The 22,315-nt window shown below is 35.4% G+C and overlaps 9 protein-coding genes across 9 annotated transcripts; 5 read left to right on the top strand and 4 right to left on the bottom strand.

Annotated features, from left to right (window-relative positions):
* RO3G_14384 (uncharacterized protein) lies at nucleotides 1–1,185 on the bottom strand (the record flags this gene model as incomplete). The annotated part of the gene is made up of 4 exons (XM_067668968.1): nucleotides 1–146; nucleotides 212–352; nucleotides 412–903; nucleotides 957–1,185. 4 exons carry the CDS (start codon nucleotides 1,183–1,185, stop codon nucleotides 1–3), a joined length of 1,008 nt encoding a protein of 335 aa, XP_067525069.1.
* Nucleotides 1,186–6,539: 5,354 nt separating this feature from the next.
* RO3G_14383 (uncharacterized protein) lies at nucleotides 6,540–7,617 on the top strand (the record flags this gene model as incomplete). Its single annotated transcript, XM_067668967.1, has 2 exons — nucleotides 6,540–6,782; nucleotides 6,838–7,617. 2 exons carry the CDS (start codon nucleotides 6,540–6,542, stop codon nucleotides 7,615–7,617), a joined length of 1,023 nt encoding a protein of 340 aa, XP_067525068.1.
* A 327-nt stretch (nucleotides 7,618–7,944) lies between these two features.
* On the bottom strand, nucleotides 7,945–9,116 carry RO3G_14382 (uncharacterized protein; the record flags this gene model as incomplete). The annotated part of the gene is made up of 4 exons (XM_067668966.1): nucleotides 7,945–8,042; nucleotides 8,095–8,297; nucleotides 8,351–8,806; nucleotides 8,857–9,116. 4 exons carry the CDS (start codon nucleotides 9,114–9,116, stop codon nucleotides 7,945–7,947), a joined length of 1,017 nt encoding a protein of 338 aa, XP_067525067.1.
* A 657-nt stretch (nucleotides 9,117–9,773) lies between these two features.
* On the top strand, nucleotides 9,774–10,299 carry RO3G_14381 (uncharacterized protein; the record flags this gene model as incomplete). The annotated part of the gene is made up of 3 exons (XM_067668965.1): nucleotides 9,774–9,882; nucleotides 9,964–10,196; nucleotides 10,285–10,299. The coding sequence occupies 3 exons, from the start codon at nucleotides 9,774–9,776 to the stop codon at nucleotides 10,297–10,299; spliced, it is 357 nt and encodes a 118-aa protein (XP_067525066.1).
* Nucleotides 10,300–10,623: 324 nt separating this feature from the next.
* RO3G_14380 (uncharacterized protein) lies at nucleotides 10,624–11,936 on the bottom strand (the record flags this gene model as incomplete). The annotated part of the gene is made up of 3 exons (XM_067668964.1): nucleotides 10,624–11,526; nucleotides 11,616–11,686; nucleotides 11,735–11,936. The coding sequence occupies 3 exons, from the start codon at nucleotides 11,934–11,936 to the stop codon at nucleotides 10,624–10,626; spliced, it is 1,176 nt and encodes a 391-aa protein (XP_067525065.1).
* A 997-nt stretch (nucleotides 11,937–12,933) lies between these two features.
* RO3G_14379 (uncharacterized protein) lies at nucleotides 12,934–13,754 on the top strand (the record flags this gene model as incomplete). The annotated part of the gene is made up of 3 exons (XM_067668963.1): nucleotides 12,934–13,086; nucleotides 13,137–13,254; nucleotides 13,342–13,754. 3 exons carry the CDS (start codon nucleotides 12,934–12,936, stop codon nucleotides 13,752–13,754), a joined length of 684 nt encoding a protein of 227 aa, XP_067525064.1.
* Nucleotides 13,755–14,577: 823 nt separating this feature from the next.
* RO3G_14378 (uncharacterized protein) lies at nucleotides 14,578–18,960 on the top strand (the record flags this gene model as incomplete). Its single annotated transcript, XM_067668962.1, has 15 exons — nucleotides 14,578–14,679; nucleotides 14,746–15,699; nucleotides 15,780–16,000; nucleotides 16,191–16,280; nucleotides 16,336–16,463; nucleotides 16,524–16,614; nucleotides 16,663–17,002; nucleotides 17,053–17,258; nucleotides 17,442–17,508; nucleotides 17,552–17,721; nucleotides 17,775–18,096; nucleotides 18,143–18,404; nucleotides 18,467–18,534; nucleotides 18,586–18,782; nucleotides 18,831–18,960. 15 exons carry the CDS (start codon nucleotides 14,578–14,580, stop codon nucleotides 18,958–18,960), a joined length of 3,348 nt encoding a protein of 1,115 aa, XP_067525063.1.
* Nucleotides 18,961–19,424: 464 nt separating this feature from the next.
* On the top strand, nucleotides 19,425–19,781 carry RO3G_14377 (uncharacterized protein; the record flags this gene model as incomplete). The annotated part of the gene is made up of 2 exons (XM_067668961.1): nucleotides 19,425–19,622; nucleotides 19,671–19,781. 2 exons carry the CDS (start codon nucleotides 19,425–19,427, stop codon nucleotides 19,779–19,781), a joined length of 309 nt encoding a protein of 102 aa, XP_067525062.1.
* A 1,049-nt stretch (nucleotides 19,782–20,830) lies between these two features.
* Nucleotides 20,831–21,544, bottom strand: RO3G_14376 (uncharacterized protein; the record flags this gene model as incomplete). Its single annotated transcript, XM_067668960.1, has 1 exon — nucleotides 20,831–21,544. The coding sequence occupies one exon, from the start codon at nucleotides 21,542–21,544 to the stop codon at nucleotides 20,831–20,833; it is 714 nt and encodes a 237-aa protein (XP_067525061.1).
* Between the last annotated feature and the right edge of the window lie 771 nt (nucleotides 21,545–22,315).

Genomic DNA, 22,315 nt, shown 5'->3' with positions numbered 1-22,315 from the left:
TTATGACATATAATCGATGAGTTTACAAGATCCACCTTCATAGATATCGACCTTGGTGATGTGATGAGCTTTATCCAATTTTTGATAATTGTCCATCGAGTAAACGTAAAAGTCAATGTGTTTACCATTAAAACTCCAACTTTGATCTAAATGGAGAGGGAGCGTGCATTAATTTATGTGTAAATTAGATAATATTTGTGTTCGTGTTTACCATCCACCAATAAACAACCATTGTGTTTCTTGCTTGAGCCAGGAATTGACCAACCAACAAGAGAAGGAACATAAATCTTTGTATTCTTCTTGATGTCATTAGAAGCAACAGTAACATAAGGGCGAAGAGGAGTATCGTAAGCTAGATGTAAGAAAAAAAAAAGATTAGAATGAATCATAGAAAGCTTTTTTTTTTCTTACAAGTTAAACCATAAGGATCGCTTTCTCTGTCGACCAACTCAAAACATTTATAATTGCTGCAAGTACAGCCACCAAGATTGACAATCTTGGAACCAACAACACCAGTACCCTCCATAACAAGAGCATCAGCATAGTCTTCAGAGACAGAGGCAATCTTTTTACCGCTGCAGGTCTTGACGGACACGTCCTTACCGCTCTTATAGTCATCAGGTTGAGCAATCCAATAATAAGTGAAAGCAGATTGACTTTGAAGCTTCTTGCGGGTTTCTTTTTTGCTGGTGGTCTTCTTGGTGGTCTTCTTTTTAGAAGATTTTTTGGTGGACTTCTTTTTGCTGGTTGTCTTCTTTTTAGAGGAAGACTTCTTGACACAGTATTTCTTTCCATTATACAAGTTTGTGCAGCTCTTGTTTACATTAGAATTCCAACTGTAAAAGTTGTTGAGAGAAATACCATACTTTTTTGCAACACTGATACAAGTATCACTGCCTTTAACTATAAAGATTCTGTTTAGAATGATAATATATCGCTATTTATAATGAACTTACTAGTATGGTACTTTGAGCAACTGACACCACGCTTTTCTAAAGTGTGAATGGTTGCAACTTCATCAGATAATTCAAATTCGATATCATCATTATCATCGCTGGCAAAGGCTGAAAGGTAAGATTCAGAAAGTGGTTCGCCATCCTTTAAATCAGTTTTAACGGCTTGAGTGCCCATATTGGTAAGAAATAAAAGACCAATAGTGGCCAATGAAAGTGTTTTCAATTGCATTTGTTCTCAGTCTTTTTTTGTTTTTTCTCTTTTCAATACGTGTTTAATGGTTTGTAAGAAAACCTTAAGGGAAAGGAAGGGGGAGGGTTTAAAGAAGAAGAAAAAAAAATTAAAGAGAAAATGAAAAGTATCCAAGCAGTATATTTATATAGAAAGTTTAATAAAAATAAGGTGGGACAAGTGATTGATTTTGTGTTGCATTTGAAAGTGCTTCTTACTTTCCGCTATTTCTATTGTATGTGTACACACAAGATGAATATTGAGGTTCCTATACCTCGTGTTGTCAGGAATAGGCACAATAGATGCCTTTTACAGTAAACCTTGTTTATTGTTCTAGCTACCAATCACGTGCATCACACTGACCCTCTCTCACTCATGTTGCATATAAATTATCATTTGTTAATAGCATTGAGTTTAGAGAGAGAGTATCAAATTCCCGCTCCAACCCCATAAATTAATCAATTTATAAGATGTCTTTTGAGGTTAGCTTCTACTTTTATAATCTTTAAAAGAACAATAGTGAAACCATAGCAACAACTGCCCAGGAACAAAATATCATATTTGCGCACAAGCATTCTATGATTCAGAAAGCCATTGTATTTGAATGAATTATTATACTGTTGAAATGAATTTCATCTCATATCATTCGAACCCTTTTGTTAGGCATATCAAGGATATATGCATCAAATATAAAAGGCGTATTTTCTTATAGTTCCCTCGTTTTTTTTTGTGTAAAAGTCAATATACTAAACGCACTATGTATAAAGATAAGAAGGAGGAAAAAAAAAGAATATTAAGAAAAATTAATACAATTATTTGACTATAATTACTACTCTTTCAAGCCACTCATATAAAATTAACTTCTTTTCTCTCTTTTACTTTTCTTTTTTTGTATATTTGTAAGAATGATTTCAATTGTCTTCTTCCTTTAATATTTACTAGTGTATCTCAAAATTAACCTTACAGGAAATAGTATAAATGGACAGTCTGCCAAGAGATAGAAATAGTTGAACTTCTCTTTTTTCTCAAGGTTCCTTATATAACTTGACGACTTTACAGATTGAGGCCGTGCACATTTACATTTGAATATATTTTTGTGATCAGATATAATTTATTGACTGAGGGAAAAAAATCCTTCTATTTTCCATTAACCAATTATAGAAAATGAATCGCGCGCGTTCTGTCTAAATTATAGAATAGAATACAGAGAGCCATTCGAAAAGTATTGTCAGGTTACTCCTTTAGAAATGAATATTTTAATATTGCTTCATCTTGGTTTTTTTAAAAAGAAAATTAGGTTGTATCTTAATGGCTGTCAAGAAAAAGTATCTCAAATACAAGCAAAGAGGTTTTTCGGAGCTTAGTTTGCTACCCAAAGTTGGGGAAACTTTATTGCGTACCGCTTTCTTTTTCCTTAGTTTGTTCAACTTTATGCTAAAAAAAAGATTGTGCGTAATTAGGTCGCTGTTTTCTTTGTGCTTCCTCCCCTCATCTTAATAAAGTTAAACAGAAACTCGTAAATAATTACTCAATGTAAACAATAATGAGATAAAATAGTACCTTTAGTATTTTTTTTGTCACAATAAACTATTTATTTCTTATTTGGTTTAAAAAGATACATACAGCCTATCAAACAATTAAACATGTCTCTCGCACAATATTTTCAGTCATAACAATATTCAACCCCTTCCCTTTTTTTTTAAAAAAAAAAAAGGATAGCTTAAAGCATGTTTGAATCAAACTAAGATATTCAAATCAGTGATTTTGGTTAAATTGAAATAATATTGAATACTATTCGACCTACACAGTCAAACGGAATGAACTATTCTTTGTGTCGACTCATAAAGTGGCCACATTTTTTACCCTTAATCCTAAAGAGATTTTTTAGTCAATTTGTACTACTTTAGATGATCTAGAGTTGTTAAATGTCTTTTTCTTTTTAAAAAAAAACAAAGCAAAACAAATTAAGACGATGGTAGTTGTTAAAGAAAAGGCTTGATGGATGTTTTACTATACTATTCGTATATCACCTTGACAGTTAATGAATCTTACAAGAAAGATAACCATACATTGTGTATGCCAAATATTAATTTGTGATACGTATACAAAAAAGTTTTTTTTTTAATGTAACTAACACTACACATTTTATGACTATAGTATGCTTTTAAATACTTAAAGACTATAATTTGACTATCAAAGACGTAAATGGCAGTGTCTATATCTTCAAACATTGTCTTTTTTTTTAATAGGGGTTTCTAATACAATTTTGGAATATTAACCATATAATAAAAAAATGTTAGTTTAGAACCTGGTTTATTCTCAATAAAGAGGGTCTAATATATTTTAAACAGCAACTTGATTAACGAGCAAAGAACAATTGTGCTATCAAACTTGTAATGCTAAGAGAAAAAATTCTCGAATCAGAAGATGGTAAAGATCAAGTTCTTTTTTTTAAGGATAAAGAAAACACCTCAGCTTACAAAGCACACAAAAGACTGGTAGTGTGACATTTATCTTGTATTCTACATAGGACTGATCTTCTTGTTCGTGGTGTTTTAAATAAAATGGCGTACGGTGAGGTTAGTATCTTGTCAGAAACTGATGCTAGAAAGAATATGATGATAATAAGATCAAGATCATAAATTCGACAAAAGATATACTCGGTGGCCGCATCAATGATGTAAATTATAAAGACAGTTGCATGGGCTCAGTTGAGGATCATTTGTTTCAAGTTTTCCAGTAAATGTTGTCAAATTGAAAAGAAGCTGATACAAGCATATTTTGTCATTACTGAATATTTAACCATTTTTATGGGACATCGAGTCATGGTATATTTCTTGTCAGTTTCTCTATACTCTTGAATGTAATAATGCTTTTTCTCTCAATCTATACCTTGGTTACCTGAAGGCTGATACTGCAATATGCAGTTTTGAAGAGATGAATCTGAAAAATCAGTAATAACAGGCAACATCATGCTTTCCCTTTGTGTCTCAGACTTTTCTACATGAAGAAGCCAGCGAATAAATATGAGATAGTAAAAGAGAAATCAACATAAAGAATTAGCACCAGTAAACATCTATGAGTTTTTTTACGGCCGATAGATAAATTAGTCTTTATTTTTTATATATATTCCTTCAACTCTCAAGATTACTTGAAAATAATCTTATCTTAGAAAATATATATTTAGAAAATAAAGCTTGAAAGTAAAAGCAAACCACGAAGTGAGCTACCTAGCTAGACCTTAGTGATATGGGAATCATTATAGTTTTAAGAAGTACTGTCCAATATAGCTTTGGAACATAATTTTCACTGTATATTATTACCCCTTTTGCAAAAATAGATATATATATATATATACATCGACTATAGATAATATCCTGATGTGGAGTATAAATTTTATTCTAATTACAGAAACTATCATTTATATCAACAGTTGCAAGCCTGAAAATGTTACAACATTTATTCAATAAAAACCAGGACATTATATACACTTGTTATATTTCGCTACTAGTCAACATATATTATATACTTTAGTTTTATTAAACACTCGGCTTATTGGTTGTTTTACAAAGATTGATAACACTTTTCTAAAACTTGTTGCTTCGATATTTTTTCTTATCAAAGAAAACAGGTTCACTCTTGTTTTCTTTGCTCCTTTTTCTTTTGTCCGACATTTAAATATATTATATCCCTTTTTCTTTGCTTCTTTTGGATTCTTTCAAGCACTTTCTATAGCTTTTGGTATTATTTAATGCAGTTTTTATATTGACTCTATTCAATTTCCTCTTCCTTTTTTGGGGATATCCTTGGCTGCTTTCAAATTATTTCTTCTTCTTTCACTTTTTAAAAGCAAAGAGAGCAGTGGATTTTGTAAAAGCTATATTTACCTTCACCAAGCCAAAATGTAATACGAATATATATATATATATATATATAAGAGCCATGCATATACAACAGACATCACATACAAGCACTTTCTCCCTTTTCTTTTCTCCTGTACTCGCCGGACTTTTATTTAGATGGCCCGTGCACACCAAAATGGGATAGGATTGAGAAGTTTGGGCGAATTCAGAAAAAACAAAAAAAAGGAGGCAAACCTTGTTTTGAAAACATAAAATACTGTACTTTATCTTTTTGGTTAAATATCTATCTTTATGTTACTTGGGTATACAATATAGTGTACCTCTTGAAAAGGAAGAAGAAAAAAACCACTAGTGAGACGGTTTTATGTATAGACGTTCAGTACAAGTTTGACTACTTGATTTCTCTCTCTTTCTCCTACTTTTATTCTAAATAAAGATAATCTTCATATTCTTAAAGTGGGGTTATTGGCAAAAAAGAGATCATGTGGCTGCAAAAGAAAGCGACGAATAAAAAAGTTGTTATTTCCATAAAAAGATATATTTACAAAATGATTTAGTATAGCAAAATTATGCTACTAAATCGTCAGCATTACGTCTGGTAGAATAGCAATATACGCCAATATAATATAGACACGAAACAATCGTTAAAAAAACCGGTGCAGGTGATAAACTAAGAGGATTTACTGCTGTTGTATACGTATTTATGTGGCTTGTAATAAAGCTATAGGAACACTGCTTAAATGAATACAGTTTATCATATTAGCGATATATAAATCATTTCTAAAAAAAGACAAACCAGTAGCAAGAAAAGGGGCGAAACATCTTGGATACCATCAAGGTTTAAATCTAGTGAAGTGACAAATCTCGATAGAAGTGAGACACTTTTGTAAAAGAAGTCGAGAGTGTTGTGGGTATGCTTTGTTGATGAAAGCATTGAGTTTATTATCATCAAACCACTCATATTTATAACTTTGTTTTTGTGCTTTTAACATAAAAACTTGTTTTAAGAATTGAATAATGACTACTATAGATGAATCTCATCAATACAATGTCTTTTTTTGTTTTTATATGTTTCATTGTAAACAGTTCGATCTATTCCCGGTTTTGCTACTAAATGGTAATGGGCAGTCACTTGATAAACAATGGGCGGTTTGGGTTGATCATTTACCACATGGCAATAGCTCTTTTCTTTTTTCTCTCCTTTTTTTTTGAACAGGTTTTTTAAACCCTTTTTCTTCTTCTTTTTCTCTCTTTCTTTTTCAAACAAAAAGTTTTTTTTTTCACTTCAAGATGCTTTTACTTAAACATAATACGCTGGATTCCAATGATTTAATAACAATAGAAAGGGTACAGACAATGATTAGTATTGTTGTTATAGTTTGTATTGACTTAATATAGCAATACTTACGTTGGTCAAAACACAAGGGATCATTTATTACTTCAGAATTTAATGTACTCGATTGCAGTCGTACCGATCTTTATGGACATTTGATGGGTATATTTGAAAAGTTGGGCATATTAAACACCCTCAATATCACTGTATCCCAATTGTTGGACTTCTTGGTGGATATCGATTCTTCCTATCACTCTACCCCCTATCATACATTTTATCATGCAGCGGATATTGTTACTATTCTTTATTTCGCAGTGACTGAATTGGAAGCGAGTACTTGCTTTACAAATAAGGAAATTGCTATCTTGTTCATAGCCGCTATCTGTCATGATGTGGGACATGTAAGCAAATATGAAATAAAGAATAAACATGTTATACTGAACAGCTATTCTAAAGCCTGGGTTTAATAATGATTTTCAAGTCAAGACAAGGAGTAATCTTGCCACTCGTTATAACAACACATCCGTATTAGAATCTCATTCAATTGATTTAAGCATTCCATTGATAGAAAAGCATGGACTATTCAAGGGAATCGACTACATCGATTTGTTTAGAAAGCTGATTCTATCGACTGATATGGCTTACCACTATGATTTGCTCCAGGAAGCCCGTGATTTGGAAGAGGATCCGTTTTTCTGGTTCTGGGATGACAAGAGACGAACAAATTTTGCCAAGATATTACTACATGCAGCTGATATAAGCAACACAGTACGTGTATGGCCCATCTCAAAGCAGTGGTCAGATTTGATTGTACAAGAATTCTTTCAGCAAGGAGATGCCGAGCGATCGGCTGGATTGACTGTCTCACCTGGCATGGATCGTGCTTTAGCTTCTCAAGCCAGTATCAGTTTAAGATTTGGTGATCTAATCGTAAAGCCTTACTTTGAGGCCGTCTACAGACTTTTACCCAAGGCAAGCGTATGGATCGATACTCTGGAACAGAATAGGATCGAATGGGAAAAGGTCAAACGGGAGACTCCTTTGACAGCAGCTATTCGTCGTCACGGCAGCGTAAGCATTCCTGCTGGCACTGTGCTTTTGCCTTCTTTGCTGGAGACCAAGATGAAACCAATGAGAATTTTGAGAGCTTCAAGTCATTCGAATATCTTAATTCCTCCTCAAAACTCCATCTCATCGGAGCTTCGAAGGAACAGTGTACAGCATATTGTATCATAACAAATTGTATATTTTATTATAAAGAATGTATTACTTACATGTAGAGAGAAAGCAAAAAAAAAAAAAAATAGAATAAAAGCAAACTATATCTTTCAATTGTAAATCAATTCATCCCTCACATTCTGGACATCACCCTGTTGAACCTTGCGTTCTCTTCTTATTTTTGTACACTGTTACCCCCTGAAATCAATAATAGCACATATATTGTCATGAAGTAAAAAATGTTCAGAGTATTGTTTTTGAAATATATTCTTGAACATTCTTGTGAATTTTTACAAATTGTTGATGATTCATTTTATAAACTGAAAAAAAGGTATCAAATTTTATTTACAAGACGTTCTTTTTTGTTAAATAATCAAAGCGTTTAAAGGTATATCCAACAAAAGCAAGGTCTTTTTGTGCATTGACTGTATCCATTTGATAAGCTAATATAAATGTGTAAATGAAATGCATACTGCTTTTATTGTCTTTGCTTACCTTGGTTAGTGTCCACTGCGCCTGGTACAGCTTCTAATTCATCTATAGGGAAATAGCTTGTATCTGTAATGCTCTTCAACTGGGGTATGTGGGGCGATCTTTCGTTTCGAAGTTGTTCCCAATTGATTCCATAAAAGAAAGGATGTGCCTTTATTTCTTCAGGTCCGTTTCTTCCTAATCGATACTCTTGATCACAGATCAACCTGTCCAACATTATTACTGTTCGCTTTCATGAATGAATAGTATGCTTAATTACCTGCGAATAAGGTCCTCTGCTTCTCTACTGATCGGTTGATCCTCTGGGAAAATCAACGTCTCTCTCCAATTCATGATCTTTCGATAGGTATCATGAGGATTTTCTGAACAAAAAGGAGGATAACCACAAAGGCACTCAAACATGATGGCGCCCAAAGACCACCAGTCACATTCTTTACCATAGCCTCTTTGTAAAAAGATCTCGGGCGCAATATAATCAGGTGTGCCTACTGTAGAATAGGCAAGTGCTCTTCTATTCTTTTTCCACGTAGCAATCTTTTCCTTTTGTGTGTTCAGATTGATGATCATATCAGATGAATTCAACTGGGCTCCTCCTTCCAAGAGTCTTTGGTAATATTGCGAGTCGTGTGTTTTATGGAACCCGGTGGATAAACCAAAATCAGATAGTTTGATATGACCATCCTTATCGATCAATATATTATCTGGTTTGACATCTCTATTGCTGTTATTAGTTCTCTCTTTCTTTATGCGTATATATTCCTTTACCGATGAATGAATCCCAAGTTATGGATAGCTTCTAATGCCAATACAATCTCTGCAATATAAAAGCGAGTAACAGGTTCACTAAATGTATCATACTTGATCAGCATGGTCATTAAGTCTCCTCCAGGCAGAAACTCCATGATCAAGTAAAGATATTGTGCATCTTGAAAAGAGAAATACAGCTGAACAACCCAAGGTGAATCAGCTTCGGCTAAAACATCTCTTTCTGCTTTAACATGAGCTAGTTGATCCTTTTTCAACATTTCTGACTTCTTTAAGGTTTTCATCGCATAAATCTTTCCCGTATCCCCTGCTTGAACTAACCGTACCTTTGGAGACAGCGAGGAGTTAGTTGAGCTATAAAATTAAAAAGAGGAGAAAGATAAAGTTTACCTCACCAAAAGCGCCTTTACCAATCACTTTCACGGTAACAAAGTCATCTAAACCAAGTCTTGTTCTACGTAATCTTAAATATTGAGATTCTTTCCTACCCAGAGAATAAAGTTGTCTCTTTTTCTTTTCTTCACTACAATTCTCGTGTAATAATCTGTTTTCCATCTCGGCTCGTCTAAGAGAGAAGAATGAGTTTTTATTTTTTTATTTATTAATAATTAACAATTTACCGCTGGTTTCTTTCATGAGCCTGTTGAATGGCAGTTTTATAATAATTTTCTAAACGTAATTTGGCAGCTGTTGCTCTGTCTAATACACTTTGAGGGAATCCTTCAGTTGAGCCTCTTACAAACTCATCAACATGTTGTGGGCTTGTATAAGTATAATCCATATTGTGTAATACACTTGAAAAAGAAAAAAAAAAGGATATTAAAATTCAATTGTCAGACAAAACTTGAAATAAAATAAACTAGAAAATTCAAATTCCGAAATCCTTCCCTTTTTCTTTTTCTCCCTCCAATTAAAAAATGACCACTCGTGATATTATCCAAGTTACGCGTCAAATGGTAACTGAATACATGGCCAAATTCGATTCTTCTCATGATATGTATCATGTTGAAAGAGTGGTTGCTTTAGGTAATAAAAATAACAGGAATTCGAGTTGAAAAAAAAGCCTGATTTTTCTTTGGTGATGCGCAGCACTTGATATTGCTAAAGATTGTTCTACCAAGGATCAAACAGTTGATTTACAAGTAGTTGAATTGGCTGCCTTGTGTCATGATGTAGGCGATAGAAAATACTATCAAGGAAAAGAGACGGGTGGTCAACTGATTGAGAAATTCTTGCAAGAACACGGTTATGAAAAGGCAAGTTTGGTTTCCAAGATTGTAGATCATATTGGATTTAGTAAGGAATTAGGATGGGATGATCAAAAGGACCCTAAAGAGCAAGTAAAATGGCGTAACAGCTGCTTGGAGTTACATGCGTAAGTTCATGATGTGCATCTCTAAAAAAAAGTTTTCTTATATCTTTGGATAGTGTACAAGATGCTGATAAGCTGGATGCCATTGGTGCATTCGGTATCATGCGCTGTGCAGCTTTCAGCGGCACTAAAAATATCCCTCTCTTTGTACCTGATCAAAAAATAGTAAAGGATTTGACACAAGAAATTTATCTTCAAAACAAGAATCAATCCTCTATTGCTCACTTTCATGAAAAGCTGTTTAAATTGAAAACGATGATGAGAACTCGTAAAGGGAAAGCATTGGCTATCAAAAGAGACGAGTTTATGAAAACCTTTGTGGATCAAATAAATGAAGAATACAATTTATTGAAATAATACTAATAAATAAATGGTAAAAATAAATAATTTTTTTTTCATGTAGTAGGCTGTCGACATATCATGGATGGTTCACCAGCCATACCAAAATTTGGGAAAGAGATGGGTCTTTCTCGTCTGGATGCTTTGTTTCTTCTTTTGATGGATATGGTTGAAATCACATTAGATTTCCTCTTTTCAAAAAAGACGGTCTTTAATTTGTCAAGTATATAACTTGTCTTTCTTTCTCGTGGTGCAGCCGATACATGATTAGCATTCTCTATTAAAGAAGAGCCTTCAATGATTTGATGACTATTGTTCGTATTGGGATTTTCATTGATATCTTCTACTGATTCCATTTCTATGGCAACCGCGGTTGTATAACGATTTATATTTGTATCCTCTTCTTGTTCGATGTGGTGTACATCATGAAAAGAAGGAGAAGAAGAAAGGGGTGAAGATTGCAAATTCGACTCTACTGCATCATGGCCCATTTCCTCTTGTTCAATGGCAACATTTGCTTCCAGGTCAGAATAAGTACGACAGAGAGGACATTGAAAGCCAGGGTAACTTTGAAAAAGAGGACGAATGCATTTGAAATGAAAGGAGTGTGAACAAGGAGCGACAAAAAGAGCTTGAAAAGGTGCTAATGCATACAAGCATATACAGCATTCATCTGTCGTCTTCGTGTCATCATGAACTGCATCCACTTGTGTTGTTAGTGATCGGAGATTTTGAAAGGCTGTTAAACTAAAAGACAAAGGTCTTGTATGACGACGGTTTAATTCAAATTTCATTTTGACAGATCGATAGACTTCTTCTCTTCCACCTTGAAAATCAACACCCAACTGCAAAAGATCGCCATCATGTATTTCAACCGATCTACTCTCTTGTCCTGCAGGACTAAGTCGAACATGATTCAAAAAAGTACCGGAAGACGATTTTGTATCACGAATATATAACTATATATAGTGTATGTGTGTAAGACGGAGCTTTTTTTTTTTTTTTCTGGACATTGGCGTCACAGCTTTTTTGCACTAATTTTTTATACCTTGCCATCTTGTTCAACCCAAATTTCACAGTGACACCTTGAGACGACCTTACTTTTGAATGATAAACAATCTGAATTCATATGTCTTTCTGAATATCTTCCAATAAATAGCTTTGTACCATGCTCAAGTTCACGATCCACAATATCAAATATCAAACTTCGACTGGGATTATCAATGTTGGGCACAATGCGAATATGAACTTTGGGCAGCTGGGCACACACAGTAGCTCTTCTTGAATCATTCATTTGTCGTGTAAATCGTCTGGTTAATAAAGCAGATGCTCCGCTCAGTGATCTTCTTCTACTATCACTAATTGACATGTAATATTACACAAAAAGGGAGATGATAGAGAAAGAGTGGGAGAGGGGAAGAAGAAAAGGGGAATAAAAAAAAAGGAAGAAAAAAAAATTCAATTGTTAATAAAAAAAAAAGAGGTCATTTTATTAAGTTTGGGCGGGAGAAAAAAAGAGCTGGTCTGATATAAAAATGTCACACATGTATAAAGTTACATAATAAGAGAGAGAGGGGGAAAGATGCAGTTTTTTGAAAGAAATTCATTTAGATAAAGCAAGAAACTGCCCGGTATTCTCACTCTTTCTCCTTTTCTTGTTAAAAAGAAAGGGGCGGATGTATCATTGACTGAAATTAAGAGAGACGGAGGGCGAATATTGAAAATGGGGGAAGTGGGGGTTCAAACTGTTTGACTAGGTCAAGTCAATTACAGTGCCTATAACCTTCTCAAAGGTAACGTCACTTTTTTTTTTATTTTTTTTTTTTTTTTTTTCTTTTTTTGAAAAAACACACACACTTTTTGCTTCCTTCACTAATAAGCTTTATGAGGGAAAAAAAAAAAATTGGCTTGGGATTTTTTCTGCAGTCCTCTTTCCTATTGCTAATTATTCAAGCCAATCACAATTGTTTGGTTCAGGCTATTTGATTTTTTTCTTTAAATAAATTTTTATCTGATATGAATATACATCAGAATTAATTAAAATAGAGCAGCAAATAACTTTCAAAGTAAGTATCATTGTTCGTGCCATATAATGGTTAATCCCAATGCTTCTGTCAAATCATTTCGTTTATACTACATGGTTCAGTGGCAAATTGTATTTTTTTTTTTTTTTTTTGCCAAAAATTATCGACAGCAAATGAATATGAATATCTTTTTTTATTATTACTCCTACTAATTGAATTACGATGTTTTTAGGTTTGAAGGATTATCAATCGTTTGAGACATGCTTCTTTTTACTCCTGAAGAGAGCTCCTTAAAAATGGTTTATAAATAATTGACAAACAAAAGGAAATTAAAAAGGTTCAATGAACTTTCTGATTATTTTATTGGCATTTATTGTTATCGTTCAAGCATCTGTGCATACAGTGCACATGGATAAATTAAGATTAGCTCAATTCATTGTAGCTCAAATCAAGGCCCGTATTCACAGCGAAATTACCCTTAAAATATCTACTTCTGTAATCAATCCTTTATTCATTCTCACATGGTTTTATTAATGATTCTTTAGGTTACTTCAAATGTAATAAGGCATATTTCTATTGATTTAATCACACCACATGGTATTAGCAAGGTAGAAAAAGCTAGCTCAAGTACAATTCAACTGTCTGTGGCTAATGGACTTCAAGGTAATAAAAAAAAAGAAAGGGGGAGGGGGGGGAGGGGATACATGCTTTTATAAACGTTCATTTAAGCCTTTATTTAATTGATAATAGTGCGTGTATCTAAAACGTTAGAAAAAGCATTGGATAAAATCATAACTCAATCCATGATAGAGGAGCTGATGCCAACCAAACTCGATCGTGTGTCTCAATTAAAGGGTGTGATGATACAAGCAGAGAAGTTGGTTCGTCTTCAACTTACAAAGATTTTACCAAAAATAGAAAAGGCATTAAGGTCCTGTATAGAGACACATCTCGAGAGAAACACACATCATTTAGAGATATATATTCCTAAAGAGGGAAACTTTATTGTATTACTTCATCTTGATGTCAGCGTTCTTTCTCGAGCTGAAACAATCACTCGATCTGTTTTCAGAAACTACATTCGTCAGAATGCTACAGACCTAGCCCAGTTAGGCCAAAGAAACCTATTGTATAAAGGCTTAAGGGTTGCTTTTGCTCATTGAAGTTGACCTCTTTTCTTAATGTATTCAAAAAAAAAAGCCTCTTTTTATATGTACTCGAGTTGAAGTCATAAAAATAAAAACAAGTAGTGTGAAAGAGTACTTGGTCAAATAAAGCCAAATGCATTCAGCCCTCGCTGTGGTTCTTGTTTTACGTATAAACAATCGTATTCAAAAACATGTTCTTCACTTGCACAAAATACACGTACAAGAAAAAAACAAAAGAGGATGTGAACACGCCAAGCGTTCCATTCTAAAAAAAACCAAAAGAGATGGTAATTGTGACACGGGAATCATTGTGCGTTTTCACGCGATTTTTAATCTAGAACGCATCAGGCTACTTGCAATCCATCAGGTTGAAAACACCAGTGGCTTGTACTATGCGCAGCTCATCAAATTTCCTGCAAAAACCCCTTGGTGGAACTTTTTTTTTTTTCTACCAACAATAAAATGTCACAAATAGAAAGTATGGCCATTTTGGGAGTTCGCTCCTTTAGTCCTTCAGAACCAAGTTATATAAAATTCTTTTCGCCACTGACTTTAATTGTGGGTTCAAACGGTTCAGGCAAAACAGTAATAAAAGAATGCGCGTTGAAGAGGATGTCTGTTGATTGATTTATTCTGTAGACCATCATTGAAAGTCTTCGATATGCATGCACAGGAGACACACCTCCCAACAGCAAAGGTGGTGCTTTTGTGAATGACCCCAAGGTTTTTGTTTATAGCATATTTCTCTTAAAGGACATTAACAGAAGAAAAGGTAGCTGGGACAAGTGAAGTGAAAGCACAAGTAAAGATTAAATTTAAAAACATCAATGGCGAAAGAATGGTCTGCAGTCGTTCTTTGGCAGTGACCCAAAGGAGAGCGACAGTAACACAAAAAACAATTGACAATTCACTGTTAAGATATGATCCAGTGACAGGCGAGGTAAAGATGAAGGAGTTTTTTTTTTTTCCTTACAAAGCTCTCAAACGCTTGCATATCTACCCGTAGGCTTTCAGTATCAGCAGCCGTTGTGCAGATATGGATGCAGAACTGCCACTTCACCTGGGCGTTCCTAAAGCCATCTTGGACAATGTGATCTTTTGCCATCAAGAAGAAAGCAATTGGCCGCTATCAGAGTCGAGTCTATTGAAAAAGAAATTTGACGACATCTTTTCATCCAAACGATACGCGGTTGCACTGGATAACATCAAAGACGTAAAAAAGGAAGCCGTCCAGGATGTCAAGATTGGCAACGTACGACTCGAAGCCCTCAAGGCCGACACGGTCAAGGCCAAAAAGATTCGTGCAGACTTGACACAGCTCAATCAGCAGACGGCAGCCAAATTGAACGCGTTGGACCTGATCGAGGCCAAGATCGATCAAGCGCAGCAAGAGGTGGCTCGATTGAGTGATGTCTTTCGGGACATTCACTTGACTTCCGATCAGATACAGCAAATCATCAACAAGCGTGACTTTTATCTGACCACGATCCATTCGCTCCAGGACACCCTCTCGCCTCGACCGGAATCCACCGAGGAACTCAAACGGCTGCTGGACGAGCATCGGGTGAGTGAAGGCAGGGTGAGTGACGAGAGGGATGGATTGATGGAGAAGCGCAGGGGACTGGAAAGGAAGCTGAAGACAGCGCAGGATGAGCTGTCACGAAAGCATACCACCGTAGGTAAATTGATGGCGGCTAAAGAGCAGATGGAGGACCAGATGCAGAGGCGGATCGAATTGATCGAGTCCATCAACTCAACCCACAACCTGTCCTTTTCCATTCATGATGGCTCTAAGGCTGCTGCTTTGCTCAGAAAACAGGTGGCGACGTTAGAAGCAAAGCAGAAAAAGGATAAAATGGCTGCATTAAACCAACAAAACACACTGTCTGACGAGCTCCAGTTACTAAAAAGTCAACACATGTCCATTATTGAAAGCAAAAAGCATTTGACAAAACTGATTGTAAGCTTCTTCTTTTTATGTCTTGTACCCTCTTTTTCCCTGATACGTTTTTTTTTCTTTGTTTTTTTCTTTGACAACAGGAGAATGATAAGATGCAGATTGAAAGTTTAAGAACAAAGTTGTCAGAATTTGATGTGTCTGCAAACGAAATTGAGGAAGGGAAAGAAAGAGTTGAGAAAGAAGTAAGAGAAAGAGCATCTTTTGAAAATCAAACACTTAGCTTTATTTTAGCAAATGAAATTGAAACAGTTGGAAACAACCTCAAACGTATCCTCCCGAGAAAAGCTGACAGAGAAAGAACGTGAGTTGAAACAGCTGGACAATAGCATCACGAATCTGAATGATGAAATGAATCGATTGAGTAAGCAGAGTGACTCTTCTGCAAAGTTATCACTGAAACGTTCCGAAAAGGAATCAAAAGAGGCCACAGTGAAGCGATTGTAATTATGAAAAAAAAAGGTACAATGTGTGTCACTCACCGATTCATTCAGGTATAAAGAACATCTTGAAACGATCGAATATCTATTGGGTAAAAGACCGGATGCAAAGGATTTAGAAAAGGATCTTTTGCAATTCAAAGAGTAAAATATTCATTGGCACACGACTGACAGTTGACTTACATTTTCTGTTGTGTAGAGAAAAAGAAAGAAATGTAAAAGAGTTGAAAGAAAGCAGAGATACTGCCAATAAAGAGTTTTCGGCTGCAGAAGGAAAGATTGGTGTTGCTAGACATCATATATCCGTCAGAAGAAAAGATATCCAAAGTAAGGTTTACAGTGTTTATCGGATGGTGGGTTTATAACAATTTTTTTTTTTTGGGTCAGAATATGAGACCACGATTCGTGCTGCATGCGGTGATCATGATCTCATGGATACCTTGAACGCAACAGAAAAGACCATTATGGATTTACGAGAGTAAGTTGGAGAGGAATGAAATAGAGAAAAGAAACTAAACCAAATCAGACAACTTGCCAACATTCATGGTGCAGAACTCATTTATGGCAAATTCTTTGAAAAGGCCAAGGCCTCAAAGTGTTGTCCGTTGTGTACAAGGGGGTTTGGTGAAGACGCACAGAATGATGCCTTTCAAGGGAAATTGCAGACGATCATGAAGAGGATTCCGGATCAAAGAGAGAAATTGAATGAAAAACTAAAGAAGAGTGAAGAAAAGAAGGTGAGGTTGAGAGCGGCTCAAGGAGACTGGATCAAGTTGGAAGCGCTCAAGAAAGATGTGGGTTCGATTGAGAAAAACCTGATGGAATTTGAATCTGAAAAGGATCATGCACTTAATAGAGCGGATGTGGTAAAGAAGAGGTAGGGGTGGTGTGCATGATTTTAACTAAGGTGGACTAGGCCTCTGCTGAATTGATAGAGATCGAAAGCTATACAAACAAAGTAGACAGACTGTTGAAGCCAGCAGAAGAAATGAGCCGTCTGCTGAAAGAATGTGATGTGCTCCAAAAGAATATCACTGAAATCGAAGACGAATTGAGCTACATGGGCTCGACCCGTACACTGACCGATTGTCAAAAAGACATGGAAGAATTATCTTTGAAGAGGTAAACATAGACTTTTATCAAAACATCCAGTTTTCTCATCTTCTCAAGTCAAACTGTGCGTCGAGATATCAAACGATTGCATGATGACATGGACCTTGCCCGTCGTCAGATTCAACATGCAGAGAATAACGTGAGAGATGCACGCGAGGCGTTGATGAATTGTCAGCACAAGTGGGACTTTAGGGTAGGTTTGGACATGCAATTGAAAGAGTATGAAGAGAACATGAAGACACACATGGAACAATTAAAGGTAAAGAGATGAGACAAAGTGCTTTTGAATGACATTTGGATAGAAAGTGGAGCATGACATAGCCCCACTTGAAGAACAAGTTCAAGCGACGACGGAAGCGCATGAGAAAGCGGTGGATGCATGGCGTATGACGGAAGAAAACATGAGGGCCCAACAAAACATGTATTTACGTCACGCTGACCGTTTGGATGAATTCAATCGTCGGATTGCAAGGTAAGACACATGGATGCCTAAAGGGGAATGTGTCGATTGATTGATTTGGGTAGAGAGGAAGCTTCAGTCGGTGCTGGAAAATTTGAAAACACGATGAAGGAAATAGCGGATCTTGAAAGTCTGATGGATCGACTCCAGGTGGACATCAAGAGCACGCTGGATCAAATCAACGTGATTGAGAAAGATGAAGCAGAGAGAAGGACGGTCGAACGCGATCTACAGGATCAAATCACATTTAGAGAGAGGCAGGTTGATCTGGCCAACTGTGAAAATGAATTGCGCCAATTACAAGAAAAGCAAGGAGATGTGGATGTCGCGTTACTTTCAGAACAACTCAAAAAGGCCCAAGACAATGAGACAAACTATATTGATCAAGTAAGAAGCAAAAGAGCAGGCTTAATTGATCTCATTCTATATGTAGCGTGGAAGTATCCGAGGTGAACTGGTTCAAATGCGTGATCAGATTAGAAGATATGAAGCAGAATTAGCCAATGATTATGCAAGTGTGGATGGTCGTTATGGAGAATTGTTCATAGACGTCAAGTCAAAAGAACTTGCTATTGGTGACCTTGAAAAATACAGCAAGATTTTGCAGATGGCCATCATGAAGTATCACACATTAAAAATGCAAGACTTGAACAAGATGATTCGAGAGCTCTGGGTGAATACATACCAAGGAGGAGGTCTGTGTTTCAAAAAAATAAAGGGAGAGAGAAGAATGAGTACTGAAGGATATTGTTTTTAGATATTGACTATATCGAAGTACGTGCGGATGATGAAGGGACGACAGCAAATAGATCGTTTAATTACAGAGTAAGTGTATATTGCTGATATCACTTGTGGATGATTGATCATGAAGCACAGGTTGTCATGATACAAAATGGATCAGAATTAAATATGAGAGGCAGATGCAGTGCAGGACAGAAAGTGTTGGCGTCCATCATCATCCGACTGGCTCTTGCAGAGACATTTTGCGTTAATTGTGGTGTGTTCACCTTGGATGAACCGACGACAAATCTTGACCGAGAGAACATTGAGAGCTTGGCCCAAAGTATAGTGAGGTAATTGAGATGGGTAATCAAAGGATGAAGCTGACTTGTTTTTTATAGGATCATTCAAAGAAAGCGTGGACAAAGTAACTTTCAATTCGTTGTCATTACTCACGATGAAGAGTTTGTTGAATATCTTTCGCGTTATGATATTCTTGGTCAATATTATCGAGTGAAGAAAGATGACTAGTAAGTCAATCGCACAAAGGATCACAATCACAGTCTAATTCTCTCTTCTAGTCAACACAGTACGATCACACTCCAAAGTGAAAGCGACAGGTTCACAAGTTAATGGTCTATAAAGATACAAAGGATACCTCATTCTGCTCACGATCGATAAAGAAGTGGATTAGAATGATTCAAAATAAATATAAATGAATTTCAAAACATGTTAACAGTCATAATAGAAACGCTTATCCTCATTCTATTTTCCAACGTGATAATACAATCTAAAAGGTCTTTTTAAAAGAGAGGAATGATTCTATGTATCCTATTGGATAAACAACTTCATTCAATCCAATCCCCCCCCTCTTCTTTTCAAAGGTAAAAATGGGTTGATTAAGGTTCTGTGTTTTGATTGGATCAATCCAACCCGTATTTCTTTAGCGTGAGAAAACAATTCTTTTTTTTTTTTTTTCTTCATTGAACATTATTATGGGAGTAAGCAAGTTGACGACTGAAGAACGAGAAAAGAAGTTGTCCACTTTATTTGAATCTGGATGGAAATTAGTGGATGATCGAGATGCTATTATAAAAGAATATACTTTTAAAGATTTCAATGAAGCCTTTGGATTCATGACTCGTATTGCATTAAAAGCAGACAAGATGGACCATCATCCAGAATGGTTTAATGTAAATAAATCAAATAGATAGCATCCTACCTACTCACGTTTATCAAAGGTCTACAATCGTGTACAAATCACTCTGTCTACTCATGACTGTCAAGGATTGTCCATCAGGGATATCGAGCTGGCAAAGTTTTGTGATAGCATCAAAGTAGACATCCTCTGATGCTCTCTTTCTAAATCCTATTCTATCGTATTTTATATTAAACATGTTGAATGTCTTTACAAGATCCATGGACTTTAAATCCAACCTATTTTAAAACCCATCGTCTTTTCTAAAAAAAAAAAAAAAAAAAAAAAAAAAAAAAAAAAAAGATATTGAATCACTTTGACTATCTTTTGCATTCCTTTTTTTTTTTTTCCAAATAAAGTGATCCGATTCAAACAAGTCAGCCAGTCTGTTTGAAACACTACCTGTCACTGGTGTGATGAAGGAAATCTTTATCGGTGAGGACATTAGGAAGGATAGCTTGTTGAAATCAATGATGTGAAAAAGAGTAGAACGTACAGGTTTTGTTTGAGAATGGGATGGTATCAAACAAGTAGGATGATAAAAAGACATTGTCACCATTTCTTCCAATTGGGTGATTGAAGTGTGTTTGAGCATTACTGTAAACAAAAAGCCTCGAAGTCACTGTCACTTGTATTCACGTTGAAGACTAAACACGTATCCAAATTCAGTTCTAGCAGAGAATGACTCCATGTAGCAGTCAACAACTAAAGTCTCCATAAGTTCATGATGATGACAGACTTCAAACTGGACAAGAGGGATTCACGATCAATGATCAACAGGCTGAAACTCTGTGTTTTGAGAATCTATTTCAAATGACTCAGCTTTTTTTTTTTTTTTGCAAGTCAAAGGACATGAAAAAACATGAAACAGTGTTTCCTATTCTTTTTATAGACTAATGCTTTATGGATGTATGCTTGAATGCTATTGACAATAAAAAGGATATTTTTTTTTTTCTTTGGTAGATCCGAGTTTATCGGATTTCTTATTTTGGCTATGTTTCCGTGATTCCTTTTGTCTTTATTCAACTCTTCTTTCAGAGTGTCTATTCTATCAAAACCATAGAAATAGAGTTTAAACTCTTTGTTTGTCATCCAATGAGTTGATATATAAAAAAAAAAAGAAAAAAGAGAGAGAGAGGACAATAAGGATTGTATTACACAAGTCTTGACAGTTGAGTGGACAATATTATTTATTTATTACAATTAAGATAACGCATCTCCAGCTGCCAAGGTAGTTTCATTAAAAGTAGGTGATAATCTATGAAATGCTGAATTCGATTGGGGTCGTTCATCATCATTCAACAAGTTCCGTATCGTCGGTGTTCCGGAACTAGCCGCATGATGTATTGTTTTAATAGGAGCCAATTGAAGCCCGAAAGTATCCCGTCCTTGCTCATCCTCTTTTTCTCTCTTTCTTTTTTCCCGTGAGAGGGAGCCATGTTGGATGTTGGGAACATGTAAAGGTGGGTAGATATCCCGGTTAGAATAATCAAGGAGGGTGGATGTGGAATATAAACTAGGAAAATGAGAACTCGTCTTGGGTTGTCCATCGAGTATGTTTTGTAAAATGCTTTCGATCACTGACAGCCTTTCTTCGATGGCTTGAATTTGATGCATTGAGATAGTGCTTGTTTGAATGCTTGATGTGGTGGACTGGGGTGACTGTGCTTGAGGTGATTTCTTTCGAACAGGCTGTGTGATCAAGTGAACATTGTTATTCAACCTTTCTCTTATAATAGACATTGGTGCACCCGGTCTCTGATTAATGATATATTTACATTCAACACGAGCCTTTAGACAACCCGTACAAGGATATTCTCCATTGCATTTCGTCTTTTTCCTTCTACATTCTCCACAGGCACTGATCACCTTGAGTCTTTTACGCTTCATTTTATCATTTTCTATTGGTTTATTCATTTTTTAAAATAAAAAGGAAAAAAAAGGTTTGTCCCGCTTGAATTATTTTTTTTTAAAAAAAAAAAAAAATAAAATAATAAAAGAGGGAGAAAAAGGGAAATGTTTAAAACAAAATATATTTAAGGGAAAGAAAAAAAAAAAAAAAAAAAAAAAGAAAGAGAAAGGGAGGTGGAATAGAAATTTTAAAAAAAAATTGGTTTTATTGCCACATGAAAGCAACCTTGGTGGTTTGCTTTAAGCGTCACATTATGATCATCTTATCTCAAACAAGTCCAATTGGAATAAGCTTTTTTTTTTAAAGTTGAACAGTTTCCGAAAGGTCTTGTTGAATTCACTGAATCTCTTTTTTGGAAAACAATAGCAAGCGATCACTTTACCGAATTGTGAATTCCCCCCCTTTTCTCTCCTTCTTTTATTTATTTATTTCTGAACCTTAATCAATAGGATGGATTCATCAACTTGATTTTTCATTCTTTTGTAAAGACAGTGTGTCTTCTTTAAAGAAGTCCTGGCTTGATCAGGTAGGATGCATGGAATATGCTGTCATCCAAATAACAATAAGGTCACGCTACCTTTTTTAGACGTCATCCGGCCCACACCACTCTTCCTCAAAAGCATACCTGATTCCCCTTGTCCCCCTTTCATTTCGATTCCACCTTAACTTTTTCTCAAAAAGGCATCCTTTGTTTCTACAAGAATGCAATTAGTTTATAAATCATTGTCAATGCTCTCTCAACACTCTTTCAGATCACTGATTTATTTTTAAACAAA

The sequence above is a fragment of the Rhizopus delemar genome, genomic scaffold, assembly GCF_000149305.1.
Source record: "Rhizopus delemar RA 99-880 supercont3.14 genomic scaffold, whole genome shotgun sequence".
Lineage (NCBI taxonomy): Eukaryota > Fungi > Mucoromycota > Mucoromycetes > Mucorales > Rhizopodaceae > Rhizopus > Rhizopus delemar.
Note: the sequence above shows the minus strand (reverse complement) of the source record. Positions and strands in the feature narration are given on the sequence as shown.